Below are 19,841 nucleotides of genomic sequence, written 5' to 3'. Positions count from 1 at the left end.
TTTTAGTATGATATCAATTCGTCTTGAGTTTCTTGCAGGAACGTTTTTGAAAGCACAGAAGACAATGTGATCTAGTACAAATTATCAAGAAAATTGTTTAGGTACTTACTGCATGGTCACCATGTGAGTGCACCAATATAAAGAAGTAAGGAAGAGACTATTTACAAATAGACGGGTCTTTCCAAATTTTCATCCCGAGTGCTTATTAATACAGTGGGAGACAATTATGGTCATTAGTTCAACTTATGATCCCCAATTCGGTATTGCAACTCATAATTTGTAGTAGAATAGCACATACTAGAAGACGCATACCAAGAAAATAAGACCATAATTGCCAAATTAATAAGAATTTACAAAAGTACAATCATATGCAAAGAATTTTTCTTACGTTGATGGTGATTGTAACTCTATCCATCCAAAACACAGACAATTTCATACCATGAAATTATAAGTAAAAAATTCATTTTAAGGGGTGTAAAAAGAAAAAAACTTTTTTTTTTCTTTTGTTTTTGCTTTTTCGTGACATTCAAACAGGGTTAAAGTAAATAATTGGCAGGAACTTTATGGCATTGGGTGCGAGAAGGATTGGAGTGACAAGTATACCACCACTATTTCCTTGGGTGTTTGCTGATTCAAAGGACACTGGGAGGAGGCTTACAAAGAAGTTGAAACCAGCATCTGTGAACCAAGCAGCAATTCTCTTCAACTGCAGGCTCTCCTCCCAAATGGTTAATCTCAATAAAAATCTTCCGGCAACTAAACTCGTCTACATCAATATATACAACCATTTACTTGGCCTTATTCTGCACTTTGCACAAAATGGTAATCGTCATCATCACTATCTTTTCTTTTCTTTTTTTAATTTTATTTTATAAAAGATAAAAATTCTACTCAAGTCTAATTTAAATATATATATATATATATATATGTGTGTGTATGTGAAACTCCCTCTTAAACACTTATACTTGTAAAGTGACCATCATCACTATCTTTAATGCTTGTGATTCACTCCAATAGTGGGTCACTTCTAAGTGGTTGTACCCTAGAATTCCTAGAATTTTAGGGGTTAGCTCATTATATACTCTCTTTTTTTTCCCCTATTTCCCCAAAGAAAAGTCTAGCACAGATTAAAAAAAACGGATACAAGTATAACAGCAACACCTAGGGGTGTGTATGGGTCGGGTTAAGGGAATTTTTTAACTTGACCCAACTCACCATGGTGGGTCAAAAAAAAATTCAACCCAACCCAACCCATCACATAAGTCCAACCCAACCAAACCCACATGGGTCGGGTTGAACCCATGGATTGGACAAATCTATTATTATTATTATTAAATTGAGTAAAAAAATATAAATATAAATATATTAAAAAAACCCAAAGATTAGTATCAATGTAACTCCTTAAAGGCAAACAACACTAATGACTAAACAACAATAGTAATGTACTAGGATTTGTGTGAACTAATTGGCTTTTAAATAGGATAGGAAGAGCTAGTTATTTTAAAATTTTTATTAATTATATAATATATTTTAAATATATATATTAAATATATGAGTGGGTCGGATTGAGTTTGAAATTTTATGACGCAAACCCAACCCAACCCACTATCAAAAAAAATTTTGTAACCCAATCTAACCCACCAAGCCCTAAAAACCAACCTGACCCAGCGGGTTGGATTGGGTCAGGTCGGTTTTGGCGGGTTGGCTACACACCCCTAGCAACACCAACACCAAAGTGGCTGATCTAGCTAATAGCCTTTAAGGCTTACTAAAAAAGGAGGAAATGTCCCACAAGCAACAGTTCTATATAGACCATAATAGTAGAAGTGACCACTTGCCTAAATCTTACTTTTTAGCGTTCCATGTAATCATCTTCGGTATGCTTTCTTCTTTAGAAAAATTTAAAAACAAAAAATAAAAACATACCCTGGGTAATTCCTTCGAAATTTCCACTGTAGCAATATATCTGAAGCCTATGGGTTTTAGAAAAGTTGAGATTAAGGCTTAATTAGTTAAACTATTGAGACCTTCTTCTCTCTTCCCGTATGTGTGTTAAAGATACTTAGTATTTTCAATAACCAAAAAAAAAAAAAAAAGTTAAACTATTGAGCTTATAAAATCAAAGCATAACATACTCACTACTCACTAGACACAACCTCATTTTACAGATGAAATTAGAAATAGAGTTACAAACTATTATAAAACCGAGAATATAAAGGTAAGGGTTTGTAAGATTCATTTCTATTTATCAATTATCATTACCTAATACCTAGTGGTGCCCCCATGCCCCATCCCAAAAAACAGGTAGCAGTTTCAAAATACCAATACACATCCACATGGCAAGCAATATGAATAAATATTGGAAACGCACAATAGGAAACAAGAACATGAAAAAACATGGATAATACAAGCAGCAGCATTATTAGATCAGGACCTTCAAACATCATACTGCTTTAACAAAGAAAATACCAGGGAACCCTTGATACTTTAAAATTTAACTAAAATGACAGTACAAATTTTCCTGCTAAGAAACAACTTACAATTCTTTCAAACATATATAGGCAATATACAAGTAACCAGTTTGAAATACGTTATTCCCACAACCATCATCTGAATCTTCCAACCCTAACACAAATCTTAAGTTTCATATCACCTAAAACTGCCCCAACAAAACTACAAAATTGCATAATCCCTACCCTGACTATGACCACCTATAGAGAATCAAAACAAACTATATACAGAGGAACATGAGGCAATAAGAAACCAGAATGAAATCAACGGAGTTTGTTTTGAGCAACAGCCTGGCATAACTCATCCTCATAGAATAGAACTCGATTAGAAGCCAAGGATTTGCATAAAGGCTTTGGCAATGCAGACGGCACCATGCATCTCGAAGGAAAAGCTGATTCAGGGAATAGAACAGCTGCAACCTGCCTCATCTCAGAGAATTTGAGACGAGAAGGTGGCCGAGGACCATGCCTGGGTGCTTTTGGGGTATGTGGGCTTGGCATCCAAATACCCTTCCCATCTCCCTTGCTGCAAAATATCATTTGAACAGGTAAATGAGGGGGAGGAAAAAAAAAGGACAAGTATTAAAAGCAGAAATAGATATTTAACAGAAAATGACAACACAATTTTAAAGTTTGAGATAATCACCTAACAAAAGGCCAGTGTTCTGTTGGCTGTGGGGTTACTGTTCTTAACATCTCCTGTCGAGAACGATCAGGAGTAGTATAATTAAAGTGGAATTGTCTTGCAATCACAACCTGCCCACAGCAGTATAAACAGGACCATCCATCAGCTCAGAATCATAATTGATCTAAATACAAGCACAAATAGAGAGACAGAGATGTACTTACAGCTTTTCTAATTCTTTGAGAAACATGAAAAACAGCCCTCAGTTGGTCATGGTGCAAGTGGCAAAGTATTTTAACCTCAAATTCATGAAAGAAACAAGAATCAGTAACTCAAAAAAAGCATATCACACACACACACAAAGATAACATATAACAAAAAAGAACTACACATGCATATTTAGGGGCACAATGTGCACGATACATGCAAAAGTACAACATACAGAAACCTACAAACATGACACAAGAAGATATGTGAATGTGTTGTGTACATGTTGGAAATTTATGGGCATAAAATTAAAGATCCAGTCTTAGGTTTTTGTAAAGAATAAAAATCAAAACTATTCCAGAATTTTTATTAAGAAGTTACTATTAAAATAATGTTCTTTTATGAAACCTGCCTTGTCCTCATCCTTTGAGGAGAAGGATTCCCTTCTAGCACTGCTTGAGCTCACTATAGAACAAAGAACTTAAGGAGTATTAAGTAGAGTACTTTCCAATCTTTTCTATAAGATCAAATCACATCCTCACATATCCAGAATATAGAACATTTCTGTGAAAAAGCATGCATCCTATGGTACAAGACAAATCATCCTCGCCTCACACATAAAAGGAGTGGAAAATAATCAACAAACAACCACAGTAACTGGATTTGACCATGAAAAAATAGATATAGCTGCATACCATATACTCAGTTCAACTCTAAAGACCTTGCTCAACATGTTAAGAAACTCAAAATGTATGGAGTAATACATGATAATGACAATGCAAAACAGAGAATAAATATGAAAAAAATTATCAGAAACATCTGAAACAAGAAAAACATTTGCATAACGTACACCTTAAATTAAAATAACTTCTAGGTAAAGGGTCTAGACATTAAAACTCTACCTTCCTTCCATCATTCTACTCACACGTATGTTGTACTCCTAGTGTTCATTACAACTTATCATGGTAGAGTCTGTGCAATAACTACTGCCTCAATCAAAATCTTAAATGAAAACAGCCCTCTATAGGAGGGTATACAGATAAACAGACACACCAGAATACATATTTGCAAAAATAATAAAAAGAGCAGAAGTCTAGACCATGTTCAGGTGATTACCATGCACAAGACGAACACAACAATAATAGAAGGTTGGACTGTCTAACATAGTATCCAGGTTCCAAATAAGATAGGAAACATATTCAAGATTACATGGTTCCAGATAAACAAGTGAGTTATAACTAACAAACACATAGCCAAAATAGTTTAAGGGGAAAAACACAGAGAAACAAAAATGTAAGACAAAGAAGGAATACCAGCAAATCCATTGGAAGTGACTCCAGTCGTGACTCAGACATGCAATCTTCAACTCGAGGTGTCTTGGGTGTTCCTAGGAAACTGTTCTGCCTAACGAAATTCGCGGGAGACAGCATTAAAGGGCTTTTATCGATAACCTTTGGCGTTCCAAAGAAACTGCCCTGCTTAATCAAATTCACCGGGGACAGCATTAAAGGGCTTTTATCGATAACCTTGGGTGTTCCTAGTAAACTGCTCTCCCTAACCAAATTCCCAGGAGACAGCATTAGAGGACTTCTATCAATAACACTATCTTCAAGAGCCAGATTACTCTCCGACTTCTTGGTATCCAACACAGCCACCCTTTTCCTCCCAAGATCGGTACAAGACCTGGCCGCCGAAGCCTTGCTGTACCGAAGCTGAGCAAGAGTACCTGGCTTCAAATACTTGTTGCTCGAACCCCGTAACCGCTTTTTATGTTTAGAATTCTTCGATTCCCTTTCTTTTGGGGAAACTTTGCCCATTTTGTTCTTTAATTCCAAAAATCTTCAATTTTGAATTTAATCAACTACCAATTAAATTAAACCTGAAAACATAAAAATTCAAAAAGAATCTTCCATATTCAGATAAACATAATGCAACAAATTAAAAATATAGCACACAAAATTAAATAAATAATAAGCAAAACCCTAACATTGCTCACAGAAATGAACTATTTGAAACTTATAGAAAACAAATAAGCTTAAATGAGTATAACGATGCTTACATAATAAATGGAGAAAGAATCTCCACAGCGATCTTCAATTCATTTCTCTGCAATCACGAAACCCTAAAATTCATCAGAAACCCTAAAACTCATCATAAAACCCTAAGAAGAATTCGATTGCAATCCCGAAAACCCGAGAGTTGGACTAAAATCGGAAGCGAAAGACACAACATAAGACCGCAGAAATCAAAGCTCGTCAGAGATCGGAACAAAACAGAAACGAGAAAATATAATCCCAAAATCGTATCAAAGCGAGAAAATCGGAGAAGCACTAACCTCATAACAGCATGGATTTCGAGGCGAAACCCTGGAGAAAATCACAGAGAAAATTTGAGAGAAGAGAGAGAGAGAGAGAGAGAGCTGGTAGAGAGAGAAAGAGAGAGAGGAAGAGAGAGAAACGAGAGGGACGCTAGGGTTTGGTCTTTATTTGAAATTCACGAATTTGCCCGCCAAAATTTTCTAGCAACAGTTTGCTAAAAAACAAAAAAACCGAAGAAAACATAGTATTACATTTGGGGGTATGCGTACGTGTCTTTCTTTCATTGGCCAGATTTTACCGCTGGGGGAGTGGGCCAATTAGTGCTTAGGTCACTTGTTCCTATCCGACGGCGCAGATTACGTGGCTAAAGATACTGATATTAGATATGGTTTCCTTGTTTTTCTGACTTTTTTAATTTTTAAATTATTTTAAAAGGAGAGGGAAATCAAAAAAAGCGATGGATATGAGAGGGAAAATGAGAATATTCATAATGACTAAATTACCCTTCTTCCTCTTCTTTTTCTTTTTTCTTTTTTCTTTTTTAAGAAACTAATACAAAGACACACTACAATTCCAATCAAAAATCAAAAACCATGATAATTTTTAAAGGAAGATAGTACAAGTTATACTATACTCAACATACTCTCTTAAAAAATGTGAAACAATTACTTATTTTTTTTTTTTTTAAATAAACACACGCAAGGGAAAGAGAAGAGGGTTTTAACATGCCTTCATTTCTTCTTAATTAATTAAAAAGTAGTTTTATGTAAGACATTACAAGTTACAAACACAATAGCTTCACATATTAGGGGAAAAAAACATAATAGCTTCGCAATAAAACTTAAGTGATAAATTATTACTGGTTTTTGTCTGAATCCACAGTTGATATAACTTTTTTGCTAAGTTTAGAGTATTCATATCAACTCGTGCAAAAAAATTATGTCTATTTTAGCATAAGAACCTACTTTTTTATTTTATATACTCACTTTTCAAAACATCTCACATCAGATTATTTATTTTATACTACATTTTATTAAAATTTTATTTTTTAATTTTTTTTAATTGTTTCTCTTTCTTCGCAAACAACAATTATCATCCATTCATTTACTTCATCTTCAAGATACGTAAAGGAAAATAAAAAATTAAATGCAAAATAAATAGTGTTAGTATAAATTTACATAATAAACAACAATTTTGCAAATTTACACATTTTATCTTGATTAATGTGGATAATTTTGGAGCTTGAATGTGTAAAATTGATACATTCTTCTATTTTGCATTTTTCTGATACAAATGCTCCCAATACCTAAGTTTTGTTAGAAAAATATTGTGAGAATGTTGTGTCCACAACTTTATTCCTTATTAAATTAATTGGATGCTTAATTATATATATATATATATATATTGGAAGAAGAAGATGGTTTTTTTTTTTTTTTTTAAGAATCAAAAGATGCTTAATTATATCACAGTAACATCACTCAAACTTTTTTTGTGAACCAATGAGGAGGCAGGCATTTTTCATGATTGATTCAATGCTTTGAAACTTGAAAGTACATATCAGACCCTTTCATGCGCCTTTAATCACGCATGCGGTCCATTCATGTTTAATGCTCTGTTGCTACGCGGACTGGTCAATAAATAAATAAATTTATAATCTCTCAGCAAATTCTCAAGATTTCCTTTCCGGATTTTAATGAAAAAAAAAAAAAAAAAACTATGATGATGATTTTTTTATTTTTTATTTTTTGATAACAACTATGATGCTTGTTGAAAAGGCTATAATATATGATATTCGCATCACACATCGGCAAAAATATATTCCATATAAAAGTTTACTCTTTGTATAATTTTGGTCTAGGGTGGTAATAATGTAACTCGCATGCAAATGATTGAGGTCAAATCTCTTTATCCAAACTCCATTTTATACACCCATTAATTTTCTTTCCATTATCATTTTAGAATCTGTTTGAATACCACTTATTTTACTGAAAACTGAAAATAATAAAAATAAAAATAAAAAATTTACTATTCACTCTCTTTTTACTATTCATATGCCTTGAAAAAACATAAACGCAAACATGAGAAACGCAAAACGCACTTCCCAAACACATCCTTAGTCTTTGGAGTTTTAATTTTTTTTTTCAATTTAATCTTTTAAATTTGCTATCATTGTCTATATATCTCTTCCATTCACTACATCTTAAAATATGCCCTCTATCCCATGAAAGGCAACATGGTAGTTTTCTTAAAATTTCCTCACGCAAAATAAATGATATGTTCTTATATGTTTTAGTAAAAAATAAATATTCGTAGTCAAATTATCATGGAGCAAATTTCATATTTTGTGGCACCCCGTCGGCTTTAGCTTCACAATCATCGGCTTCTTCTCAACCAAACTAAAAAAACAATTGCCAAAAAACTCATATAAACATCCTCAATGGCATAGGCAGTTAGATCTACATCGTCATCAACTCATTTGATGGCAACACCTAACTGTATCCTTAACACTATTTCCACATTGAACTCTTCAAGAATATGATCATATAGTCCTAGCGGATGCACACCTAGTGGAAGGGTAGATCAAACGATGATAGCATCTCCATCTTCACGATGCCAAATATGAATCAACAACTACTTGGTGTTTTGTGGGTGGGTAGCTACCAATGGCATCAATCATGTTGGATTCAAAGGCATTTACAGTGTGTATGGAAAGGCTAGAGGAGAGAGGAAAAGATGATAAATAAGAAGAAATGCAATCATTTTCCCTATTTGGTTGTCATGAAAGAAACCATTTATCTGAGCCCACATATTTGCAATTCGCCCAAATTGGACAAATTTAAAATGAGAAAATGGTTTTAAAAAAGTTGGACCCACATAAATACTATAATATAACATGAAATTACATATTTGCCCATAAAATTTAGGCGAAAATACCATTTTGGTCCCTATATTTTGGAGTCACAGTCAATTTGGTCCCTACATTTTAGTAGCAGTTAATTTAGTCCCTGTTATTTTTAAGTTGAAGACAATTTGGTCCCTACCGTTAACTTACTAACGGAAAATACTTACGTGGCAAATGGTTTGTCTTGTTGGCGCACACATGACTAATATAATAATATATAATTATATATTTAAATATTTAAAAAGCCACCTAAGCATTTTAATTTTTAAAAAATCCAGGTCAAACAAAAAAAAAACGAAAAGATTAATTGAAAGAAAAAAAATATATTATTTTTTATAACAATCCTCAATTTCTTTTATTTTCTTTTGTATTCTTAAAAACTTTTCTTAGCTTCCAAACGCTATTCCCAGCAACTCAACAATCTAAAACTAAACAAATTACCAAAGCAAGTACGTTCCTCCACGGATTTCATCTCATCCAGCTCTCTTTTAGAATCCAAGGTTATGTTCTCCTCCGAAGATTTCATTGCATCCCCCACCTCTTCAGCTTCCCTAACCTATCTTTTCTTCATTGCAACCTGACAAAAAAGGAATAATTTGATTATTGAACAATGAAATCAGAATCCATGCAGATTAGATTAGAGAGAATCTAAACATATTTTTACTTGACGTTCTTCTTCTTCACTCATTCTAGCTTGCTTTGGTAATTTGCTTAGTTTTAGATTGTTGAGTTGTTGGGTGTTTGGAAGCTAAGAAAAGTTTTTAAGAATACAAAAGAAAATAAAAGAAATTGAGGATTGTTATAAAAATAATATTTTTTTTCTTTCAATTAATCTTTTCGTTTTTTTTTTTTTTTTTTTTTTGGTTTGACCTAGATTTTTTAAAAATTAAATTGCGTAGGTGGCTTTTTAAATATTTAAATATATAATTATATATTATTATATTAGCTACATGTGCGCTAACAAGACAAACCATTTGCCACGTAAGCATTTTCCGTTAGTAAGTTAACGGTAGGGACCAAATTGACTCCAACTTAAAAATAACAAGGACCAAATTGACTGCTACTAAAATGTAGGAACCAAATTGAACGTGACCCCAAAATGTAAGGGCCAAAATGATATTTTCACCTAAAATTTATGCATCTTGAACATTTATATGGGCATATAAGTAAAAAAAAAACAAATATTTTCTTTTCATTTCATTTTATATGGCAAACCAAACAAAGGAAAAAGAAACACATTCTTCTCTTTTCTTTTCCCCTTCTCTCCCTATTTCCAAACATACATAAGAGAATTGATTTCTTTTCTTTTCTTTTCTTTCCCATTTCCTTGTTACTATTCATTTCTTTTCTCTTCTCTTCCTTGGTTTGTAACCAAACAAAGCATTAAAGTTTAAAGTCATTGCCAACCATGGATATGTGGGTTGTCAATTAATTTGGTAACAATCAAACTAACATGTCATCTTGTCCATGTTAGCAATCTAGGCGACGTCAAAACTACAAGTAAGCAAGATGATGGAAACCTCAAGATCTCCGTCAATTTCGGTGGAGTCAAATTTGGTGGATATCTCAATAGCTCTTATAAATGGATTTGATGGGTACTGTGTTGTAAACTGGAAAATTAAAAAGATAACTTAGTCGATTCGAGGTGACTAGCCTCCTGAGCTTGAGAGAGATAATAGAGTTTTTGGTTTAATTTCTGCTTGCTTCATTCATAATTCCTACGTACATAAATACTAGTGAAGAGATAATCCTCATCACCACAAATTCCTAAAACATAGGACCCAACTCCTATTTGAATTGAAATACAAATATTAATCCTAATCCTAATTTATTGCAGAAATTCTCATCCTAATCTATTGTAGATCTACTGTAGAAGCTTATTTGAATTCAACATGAAAACCATAATCTTTATCTTCTTATATTGTTTATCCACATGCAATGCAATCTCCTTTTGGTGTTGTCTGAACCATAGCATACTATCTTTGCTAAAGCTCTCGTGGAACAAGCCACAAAGAGGAGGACAAGGGATGGTAGCACACGAAGTGGAGACAACGTGAGGAACAACACCACAATGGTGACTGTGAAAACAATGTACTGGGCAAAACTACACTTTGGTCGAATCAAATTTATCAAATGACTATGCTTTTGTATCATGACTCTATTGGCATGTATTTTGAGAGGCTCTGCCTCAACTCTCTTATTTAATTCAAGTTGAAGCTTTTGATTACCAAAAAAGAAAAGAAAACAAAAACTATAGTTTATGTACTCTAAAATATAAACAAATATGTTAATCGTGTCCACTTTTTTGTATTACCAAATATAACCTTATTATCTAGTTGAAAATGATTTAATAATATGAAAAAACTTAGAATGTAAAAGGTAAAATTTAGAAATGTCAAATTTAATTTTAATTTCCTTGAAAATAGAACACACATTTTAAAATTAAATTATAACTACTTGCCCGGGTGAAAAGGTTGAGGCTTATTAAATGTGTTGAAATGGGTATTGTCATGGTCAACTCAACTTAACTTATTTATTAAACGAGTTAAAAAAGGGTTTTGGCATGATCTTTAAACGAATTGTGTCTATGTTGACTCATATATTCAAATAAATCTATATCAACATAACACAAACACAACTCACTAACATGAATTGCCAAAGAGAGAGAGGGAGATTAGGTTATTATACACTAATTACAAATCACAAATCACAATAGACAATATTAGTTGTTATTAATAAATAAAAAGTGTTTATATATTTAGACTTATTAGTCTTACACTAGTATGTAGCCCCGTGCTATCGCACAGGAATTGATATATTATTAATCATGAGTTTATTCATGTTTAAAATGCTCAGTTAAGTCTAAATTCATATTATTAACAAAAAAATTTCATTAACAAAACTTAGCAGTATATATATTTTACACAGAAAGATGAACCTTGGTGACAATGTTTATCCAAAAGATCCATTCATGCTTTTGAATCTTCAATCTCTATTGGTGATTGAAATTTTCGCAGCTTAAAAAATTTAAAATTAAAAAAAAAAATTCCTTAGAGTTGTACTCATTTTGTAATTTTACGATGGGTCATTTTGTAACATGATGGGCATTTGTGTGAAAAAAAAGACCTCTGAAGTTCCATGGCTAATAAAAGAAATTCTCTCCAATCTCTTTTTATAGAGAGATAGGTTTGTGCGTGTTTTTATACATCCTTCATAGTTATATTATCGCGAAGCAGGTCCAATGGATTTAGATTGGTACTACCGATTCCCAAAGCATGAGTGTTTAATGTGTTATTAATTTCATCTCATTGGCTTCTGCACATGATAGTAAAATTAAAAATAATTAGATTGTACACGTGTATAGTAAAATTGGAATGAACAATTGGAATGATAATATATGATAGTAACAACAATAGGAAAATTCAAATAAAATTTCGAATTAAATTGTAACAATCTAAATAAAAAATTCTAGTAGAAAGACAGGGTGGAGTGATCCACTCCAATAAGGTGACCAAACTTGTGTAAATATAGAATAATAAATCTCTCTTCGGAAAATTTACATTGTTCATAACATTTACCTTCACTGAACATTTTAAAAATATAGTGACTCACATCTGCCATCCAGACATCTACAACTGGGTCCTCTCCAATTCGCGTGAGATTCCATTGATCACTAAGTTCCTTTGTAGCCTACAAAAAGTATCATCCATCGGTCCACAGCAGTGCTTTCTTCATTGTTATAGGTGCCCAACTTGAACAAAAAGCCAAATATAAGGATAGTGAATTTTAGGCATAATGTGCATCTAATCACATATTAGCAATTTATAACAAATGTAAAAATGCAAACTTTGTAAGTGAATAGTAAACAAAACTCAGTGTCAGAACCAAGAAGAAAACACTTTAATCTGAAACTCAGTGCAAATGTAAAGATGCAAACTTTGTAAGCAATTTATAACAAAGATGCAAACTCTGGCTTTGCTATCTTTTTGGAAATTATGCAATGTACCCAAACCAAATTCTTATCACCGATATTAATCTCTTTGGTTTTCACGTTTGATTACAAAATCAAGAAAAAACTTAATTAGCACAGTAACCCACTTGACCCGATACATAGAAGTGGTTTTAATGAGAATGAGCCCACATACATTTAGCCACATGATGCAAAATTCAACTTCAATTTCAGATTCTAGACACATGGCACAAAATTAGAGTTCTAATTTGGAATTCAATTTCACACTCTCTCTGCTTCACCTATTATTTTATATATAGATTAGTTACATGTATATTTCAACTCTAGAGAGTAATGCTCCAAATCTTCCTATCCAAAAAAAAAAAATGTCTAAAGTAATGCTCCACGATCTAGTGTTTAACGGGTGGATCAAATACAATGCACAAATCTTTCATGGAAACATTACTCCTACACAAGGATTCATCCATTTTCTTAAAACAAGTGTGGGTCCCAATATGGAACAATGATGGAACTATTGTATATATAGGTATATACATGGATAAATTGTACTCCCTCCGTCCCACTTTGTTTGTCCTCTATTCCATTTTGGGATGTCCCAAAATATTGTCCTGTTTCTAAAAATAAAAGTCATTAATTTACTAATGTTCTTATTATACCCCTATTTTATTTTCTAAAAATAATAATTCGATTTTTTGATAAATTTATTGAAGGGTAGTTTTGGAAACTTATACATTTTTAAAAGGTAGACAAAACAATAAATGATGTTCCTTTAAAAAATTTGACTTTTCAAACGGGACAAACAAAGTGGGACAGAGGGAGTAATAATGATATTTGAGTTTGGAGATTATTGTTTCATAAAGTGAAAATTCAAGTTCTGAAATTTTCTAAGTGAAATTTGAAATAAAAGATTTTTGACCGGTCGAAACTTTTGCTCAATCAATCAAAATGATGAAGAAAATAATCCTAAAGTCACTAGATGATTCGATCACTATTCGATTCATGTTCGATCGATCGAAAAGAGCATTCAAACGACAATAAATTCTATGGTTATTCTCCAGAATTGCTATATGTATAACCCAACAACTAAGTTGTATCCTAGGCACAAGTTTGCGATAACCCTTTAGCAACAATAGTGTAGGGGCAAATATTGTCTAAAGATAACAATTTTGTACCTCCAAGTTATCTATTTATGTTTGTCTTTCATGTTATCCTTGTTCTTCCTTATTTACTTTGTGTATCATTCCCAACAACAGAGTTCCTTTTGATCGATCACACCCTTATATTGGCCCATAGGTGGAATTTGAATTTCAAGTAGCTCGATGGGGCATATTCAAACGACAATAGCTCACTTGATTTGGGTCGAAAAAATTTAAAATTTTCTTTCAAATTCAAGCTCAGGATGTCTACTTCATAAAAGATTCAAACTGCGTCTCTGAATTCCTTTTCGTTCAAAATTAATTGTCAAAACGATGAACAAAAGTCATTTTTGAGCACATTTCCTAAGCGAAGATTTGATTTTGTAGAGATTGATCACACACTATAGAAAAAATATTTTAAAACTGAATTTGTCAAAGGAACGTTAGACTTCCAGTTTTACGCCCTTCTATCGGAGCATAGGTGGAATCCGAATTTCTGGTAACGAGATGGGTAATATTCAAACGACAATAACTCACTTGATTTGTGTAAAAAAAATTCAAAAATGATGTACAAATTCAAGCTAAGGATGTCTACTTTCTAGAAGATTCAAACCGCATCTGCAAATTCCTTTTTGTTAGAAATTTATTCTCAAAACGGTGAACAAATGTCACTTTTTAGCACATTTCCTAAGCAATTAAATCTTGTAAATAACTAGCTATTAACATATATTTTACCTAAGATTTGATTTTATGGAGATTGTTCACGCACTATAGAAAGAAAATTTTGAAACCAAATTTGTCAACAGAATGTTAGACTTCCAATTTTACGCCCTTCTATCGGCGCATAGGTGGAATCGAAATTTCATATAGCTCGATGGACCATTTTCAAATGAAGACTTTTCGTTAGAAATTTATTCTCAAAACGGTGAACAAATGTCACTTTTTAGCACATTTCCTAAGCGATTAAATCTTGTAAATAACTAGCTATTAACATATATTTTGCCTAAGATTTGATTTTATGGAGATTGTTCACTCACTATAGAAAGAAAATTTTGAAACCAAATTTGTCAACAGAATGTTAGACTTCCAATTTTACGCCCTTCTATCGGCGCATAGGTGGAATCGAAATTTCATATAGCTCGATGGACCATATTCAAATGACGACAACTCACTTGATTTGTGTCGAAAAAATTCAAATTTTGTGTTTAAATTCAAGCTTAGGATGTCTACTTTCTGAAAGATTTAGATTGCGTCTGCGAATTCCTTTTTGTTAAAAATTTATTGTCAAAATGATGAACAAAAGTCACTTTTCAGCACATTTTCTAAGCGACTAAGTCTTGTGAATAACTAGCTATTAACATATATTTTACCGAAGAGTTGATTTTGTAGAGATTAATCACTCGCTATAGAAAGAATATTTTAAAACTGAATTTGTCAACAGAACGTTAGATTTCCAATTTTACACCTTTCTATTGTCATTTGTATGTGACCCATCTAGCTACCCGAAATTCGGATTCTACCTAAGCGCTGATAGAAGGGCGTAAAACTGGAAGTCTAGCATTCCTTTGACAAATTCGGTTTTAAAATATTTTTTCCATAGAGCGTGATCATTCTCGACAAAATCAAATCTTCAGTAAAATATATTTTAGTAGGTAGTTATTCACAAAACTTAATCGCTTAGGAAATGTGCTGAAGAGTGACATTTGTTTACCGTTTTGACAATAAATTTTGAACGAAAAGGAATCTAGAGACACAGTTTGAATCTTTTAAAAAGTAGACATCCTTAGCTTGAATTTGAATGCAAATTTTGAATTTTTTCAACACAAATCAAGTGAGCTATTGTCGTTTGAATATGGCCCATTGAGTTACCTGAAATTCAAATTCCACCTATGCACTAATAAAAGGGCGTAACATTCAATCGATCGAAAGGAACTCTATTGTTAGGAATAATACACAAAGTAATAATGGAAGAACAAGGATAACCCAAAATAGAAACCGAAATTGATAACTGGGACGCACAAAATTGTAATCCTTAGACAATATTTGCCCCCACACTCTTCTTGCTAAAGGTTTATCACAAACTTATCCCCAAGATACAACCAAGTTGTTGGGTTCTACAGATAGCAATTCTAGAGAATAACTACAAGATTTATTATATTTCTCTCTAACTTACTATTTTGTGTAGTTAGAGAGTGTGGGAGGAAACTTAGTCTCGAACCCCAATCAAGTATTGTCCTCTTTGGAATTAGCGGCACGGAGCGCAGGCCTAATCCTCAAGGTTTTGCTCAATCCCACATCGAGGAGAAACACCTCTCACCCTTGCCTTATAAGCACTTGGCTTAAAGAAGGGTGTACCATAGTGTGTGTGATCGATAATTAGGGTTCGAGACTAAGTTTCCTCCCACATAGAGAAACATAAGCTTCTATTTATACCAATAGGGTTATATTTCATCAAAAAGTACGTATGGAGAGTCAAAATATTTCATAAAGCCATTCACAAGGCTTGAAATCTCTTCAAACATTCAAAATAATTACCAAGAAATTCTGCAAAAAAATCAGTTTTACAAGTTTCGATCGGTCGAGTGTTCCGATCGGTCGAGAGTTCCTTTTGATTGATTGAATAGGAATCGAATAGCGATCAAATCATCCAGTGACTCCTAGATTATTTTATTTATCATTTCGATCGATCGAGCAAAAACTTCGAAGAAAATTCTAGAACTTGAATTTTCACTTTATGGAACAATAATATCCAAACTCAAATATCACTATTACAACCTATCAATGTATATACCTATATATACAATAGGAACTTGCACTTTCTATGAGTGAAGGGAGAACTTCTCTCATAAGAGTGAAATACCTCATTTTTCTCTCACACTTCTTTCACCTTTTAGCTTTTAGAGGTGTAACATCTACAACATTTTCATAACAAATCATAGGTGGTTAGTTGTTATTGGTTTTAAATTAAACCTATCACTGAAATTACTTTTTTACTCCATCAATAACAATCCGTAATAACCTACTACATAAGATTTATTGTGAAAATATTATAAATATGGACATAACATTTCTCCTTCACTTTTTAACTTTCACGTTTTTATTTCTCTTAACTTTTTTATTTTTTATTTTTTATTTTTATCAATGGTTGTTATTGCATGATTTGCATCTGAAAATTTTCTCAATCCGAAAATTTTCTCCCTTTCATTGCACTTTCTAGGATAGTCACGTAAATAATCATTCCTGTTATGCCCCCTGATAAGACACAGAAATAATTTTAGTCTTGAAAAACTACAAGGAATAATTATTTGATTCCTTGATTCGGCTAAGGCCTGACCAAGAGGAGTTGGACAGCCCTTTTGAGTCTTTGACCAGTCACCAGACTTCAGAAACTTTTGAAGGGGATTTCTTTCTTCACATGAATCACATTCCCGATTTCTATGGATCAATTTTTCAATGTCCTTTTTCGGTCCTAATTTCATTATTTGGGCTTTCTTGGTGGTCCATATTCTGTTGTATGGGCTTTCTTGCCGCCTTTTGTACGGGTTTTCTTGCCTATTGACTTTTAAATCTTTTTTGGGCCCATTATGGGGCAAATCCTTTAGATAATTGGGATTTTCTTCATTACACGCCATAGCTCCTCGGACCCAAGAAAGAGAATAGAGATGCTAGAAACTGACGCCATAGCAGTTCTTCCACATGCTTCTTTTCTCTTATTGGGCCAAGTTTCAGGTTTGCCATAATATTGGTCAGTGTCACTCACTTTGATTAATGACTTAGAGCATCAAGTAGTGAAGCTATTTTTTTAGCTATTTGGCACCATAAAAATTCATTTTATCTATTTTACCTACTCATTTTACAAAACATCCAATAACAATGGATCTATTTTAGCTTTCAACACAATAAAATAATATAATTATAATAAAATAATATATCTACTACAATAAAATAATACACCCCACTGCCAAAAAAAAAAAAAAAAAAACACCACAAACCGATCGTCTGAAGATTCTGAAGAACAATAAGCAAACCCAAAACCCCAGCCACCTCCACTGCCACCCACAACCACCTCCACTATCCACAAGCCACCATTAACAAACCCTAAATCCATCAAATTTGCAACAAAATCATCTCAAAAACCAACCAAAATCACACATAAAAACAACCAAAATTCAACAAACCCACAAATCCAGCAACAAAAAAACCCAAGGACAACCAACAAAAAAAAACCCACACCACTACCACAGCCAACAACAACCGCCCATAGTAATGGCTTGGGACAACCCACCACCACCACGAACATAGACCACAAACACAACCCATGAACACAACCCAATCAACAACCCACCACCACCACCACAAACCCACCTCAACAACCACCACCCACAACTCTTATTAAAAAAGAAAAAAAAAAAAAAACACCACCACCAGGCTTGGATCACCAGTAAAGATGGCAATGCAAGCTTGACATGTGGGTACCCGGCCCGACCCAACCCTAATGAGTGGGTTTTACCCAGCCTGATTAAAGATAAAGTCGGGTATGGGTTTAAAACAAAAAATCCGAAGGGGGTTCGGGTCGAGCCCGGGTTTTGATGAAACCCGGCCCGAACCCGACCCAATTACATCTAAAATTACTTACCTACCCTTATATATAGTTATAAACAACCCTAACCCATTTCGGTTTTCATCTCATTCTCCCATTCTCATCTCTGAGCCGCCACCCACCCTCTCTCAAGTCCAATCACTCTCACGGCCACAGCCACAGCCACAGCCACACGACCACAGCCTCACCACCGTCGGCCTTAACTACTTAAGCCGTCACTCTCACCAACCCGCACAGCCACACTCACGGCCTCACTGCCTCATCGTCTCCCCCTTCAATCGCTCCACTCTCCCTCCTCCTGACGCCTTCAATACGTTCTTCTCTTTTCTTTTCTTTTTTGCCATTCCTATTTGGGTTCGGTAGGGTTTGGGACCTTTGGGATCGTTAGGGTTTGGGTTCTTTTTTTTTTTTTTTTTTTTTTTGAGAATCTGGTTTGGGTTTGTGATTTCTATGTTTGTGTTTGTGTTAGGATTTGTGTTTGTGTTAGTGATGTTGAAAGGGTAGATAAAAACTTTGAAATTTTTGTGTTTTTGTTTGGGGTTGTAGTGGCTACTTTGGTCCGATGTTTTTGTTTTTGGGTTTCTAATCTAGGTTGATGAACATGATCTTGGGTTTTTTTTTTTTTTTTTTTGTGGGTTTCTAATCTAGGTTTGTGGAGGTTTAGCGGTTCAGGCGATCTTTTTTTTTTTTTTTTTTAAATTTTTATTGGGCCACGGATTAGGCGTTGAAGTGGCATGGGCTGGGCGGGGCCCGATGGGGCGGGTTTGTGGCGTAGAAAAAAAAAAAAAAAAAAAAAAAACCGTTTATTAAACGGGGTGGGTTCGGGTTTCCTAGGTAGACCTGCAGGTCGGGTTCGGGCATAAAGAAACCCAGCCCGAACTCGACCTGTTGCCATTCCTAGTCACCGGCGGCTTGGGACTTGTGTCGGCAACGGCTTAGGAGTGGTGAGGAGTTGGAGGAAGAAAGAAATAAAAAAATGAAGGTGGAGAAGAGAAGGGTTGGGTTCAGTGAAGAAGAAAGGTGAAGTAGAAAGAAAAAATAGAGAAAAAATGGCTGGAGGAAGGAACAAAAAAAAAAAAAAAAATTGAAAGGGAGAAGTGTTGGGCTTGGTTCGGTGAAGAAGAAAGAGAAAATAAAGAAGGAGAGAGAAAAGCTTAATTTAATAAAAGAAGAGAAAAAAACCAATTAAAATATAAGATAGATGTGCACTATAGCCGAGAAGCTAAATTTTTTAGCTTTACCTCTACTGCTGCAACTCTACTTTTGTGATTAGTGATGCTAAATAGCTATATTTTTAGCAATATAACTATTTAGCACCACTACTGTGAGTGCTCTTAATGGTTATTTTAGTTGGGATGATTTTTAGAGAGAATGGAGTTAAGAAAATGGGTGGTGATTGGGATGATAGAATGTTGGGATGGAATAGAAGAGAGTAAGGAAAATAGTAGACTTAAAGCATAACATTATTTTTGTCCCTCCATTGACCATATATATATATATATATATATTTTTTTTTTTTTTTTGGGGGGGGAATAAATGTTGCTTTGTTTTGGGATCAAAAATGCATTTTTTT

The 19,841-nt window shown here is 33.6% G+C and overlaps 1 protein-coding gene across 1 annotated transcript; it reads right to left on the bottom strand.

Moving 5' to 3' along the window:
• Positions 1-2,466: 2,466 nt before the first annotated feature.
• Positions 2,467-5,864, bottom strand: LOC126690560 (F-box protein At4g35930). Its single transcript, XM_050385753.1, has 6 exons — positions 5,678-5,864; positions 5,402-5,448; positions 4,656-5,221; positions 3,360-3,434; positions 3,157-3,266; positions 2,467-3,036 (listed from the first exon to the last, which is right to left on the bottom strand). The coding sequence occupies exons 3-6, from the start codon at positions 5,157-5,159 to the stop codon at positions 2,775-2,777; spliced, it is 951 nt and encodes a 316-aa protein (XP_050241710.1). The 5' UTR covers positions 5,160-5,221; positions 5,402-5,448; positions 5,678-5,864; the 3' UTR covers positions 2,467-2,774.
• Between the last annotated feature and the right edge of the window lie 13,977 nt (positions 5,865-19,841).

The sequence above is a fragment of the Quercus robur genome, chromosome 6 (genome assembly GCF_932294415.1).
Source record: "Quercus robur chromosome 6, dhQueRobu3.1, whole genome shotgun sequence".
Taxonomy (NCBI): Eukaryota; Viridiplantae; Streptophyta; class Magnoliopsida; order Fagales; family Fagaceae; genus Quercus; species Quercus robur.
This window is presented reverse-complemented; position numbering and strand designations above follow the sequence as displayed.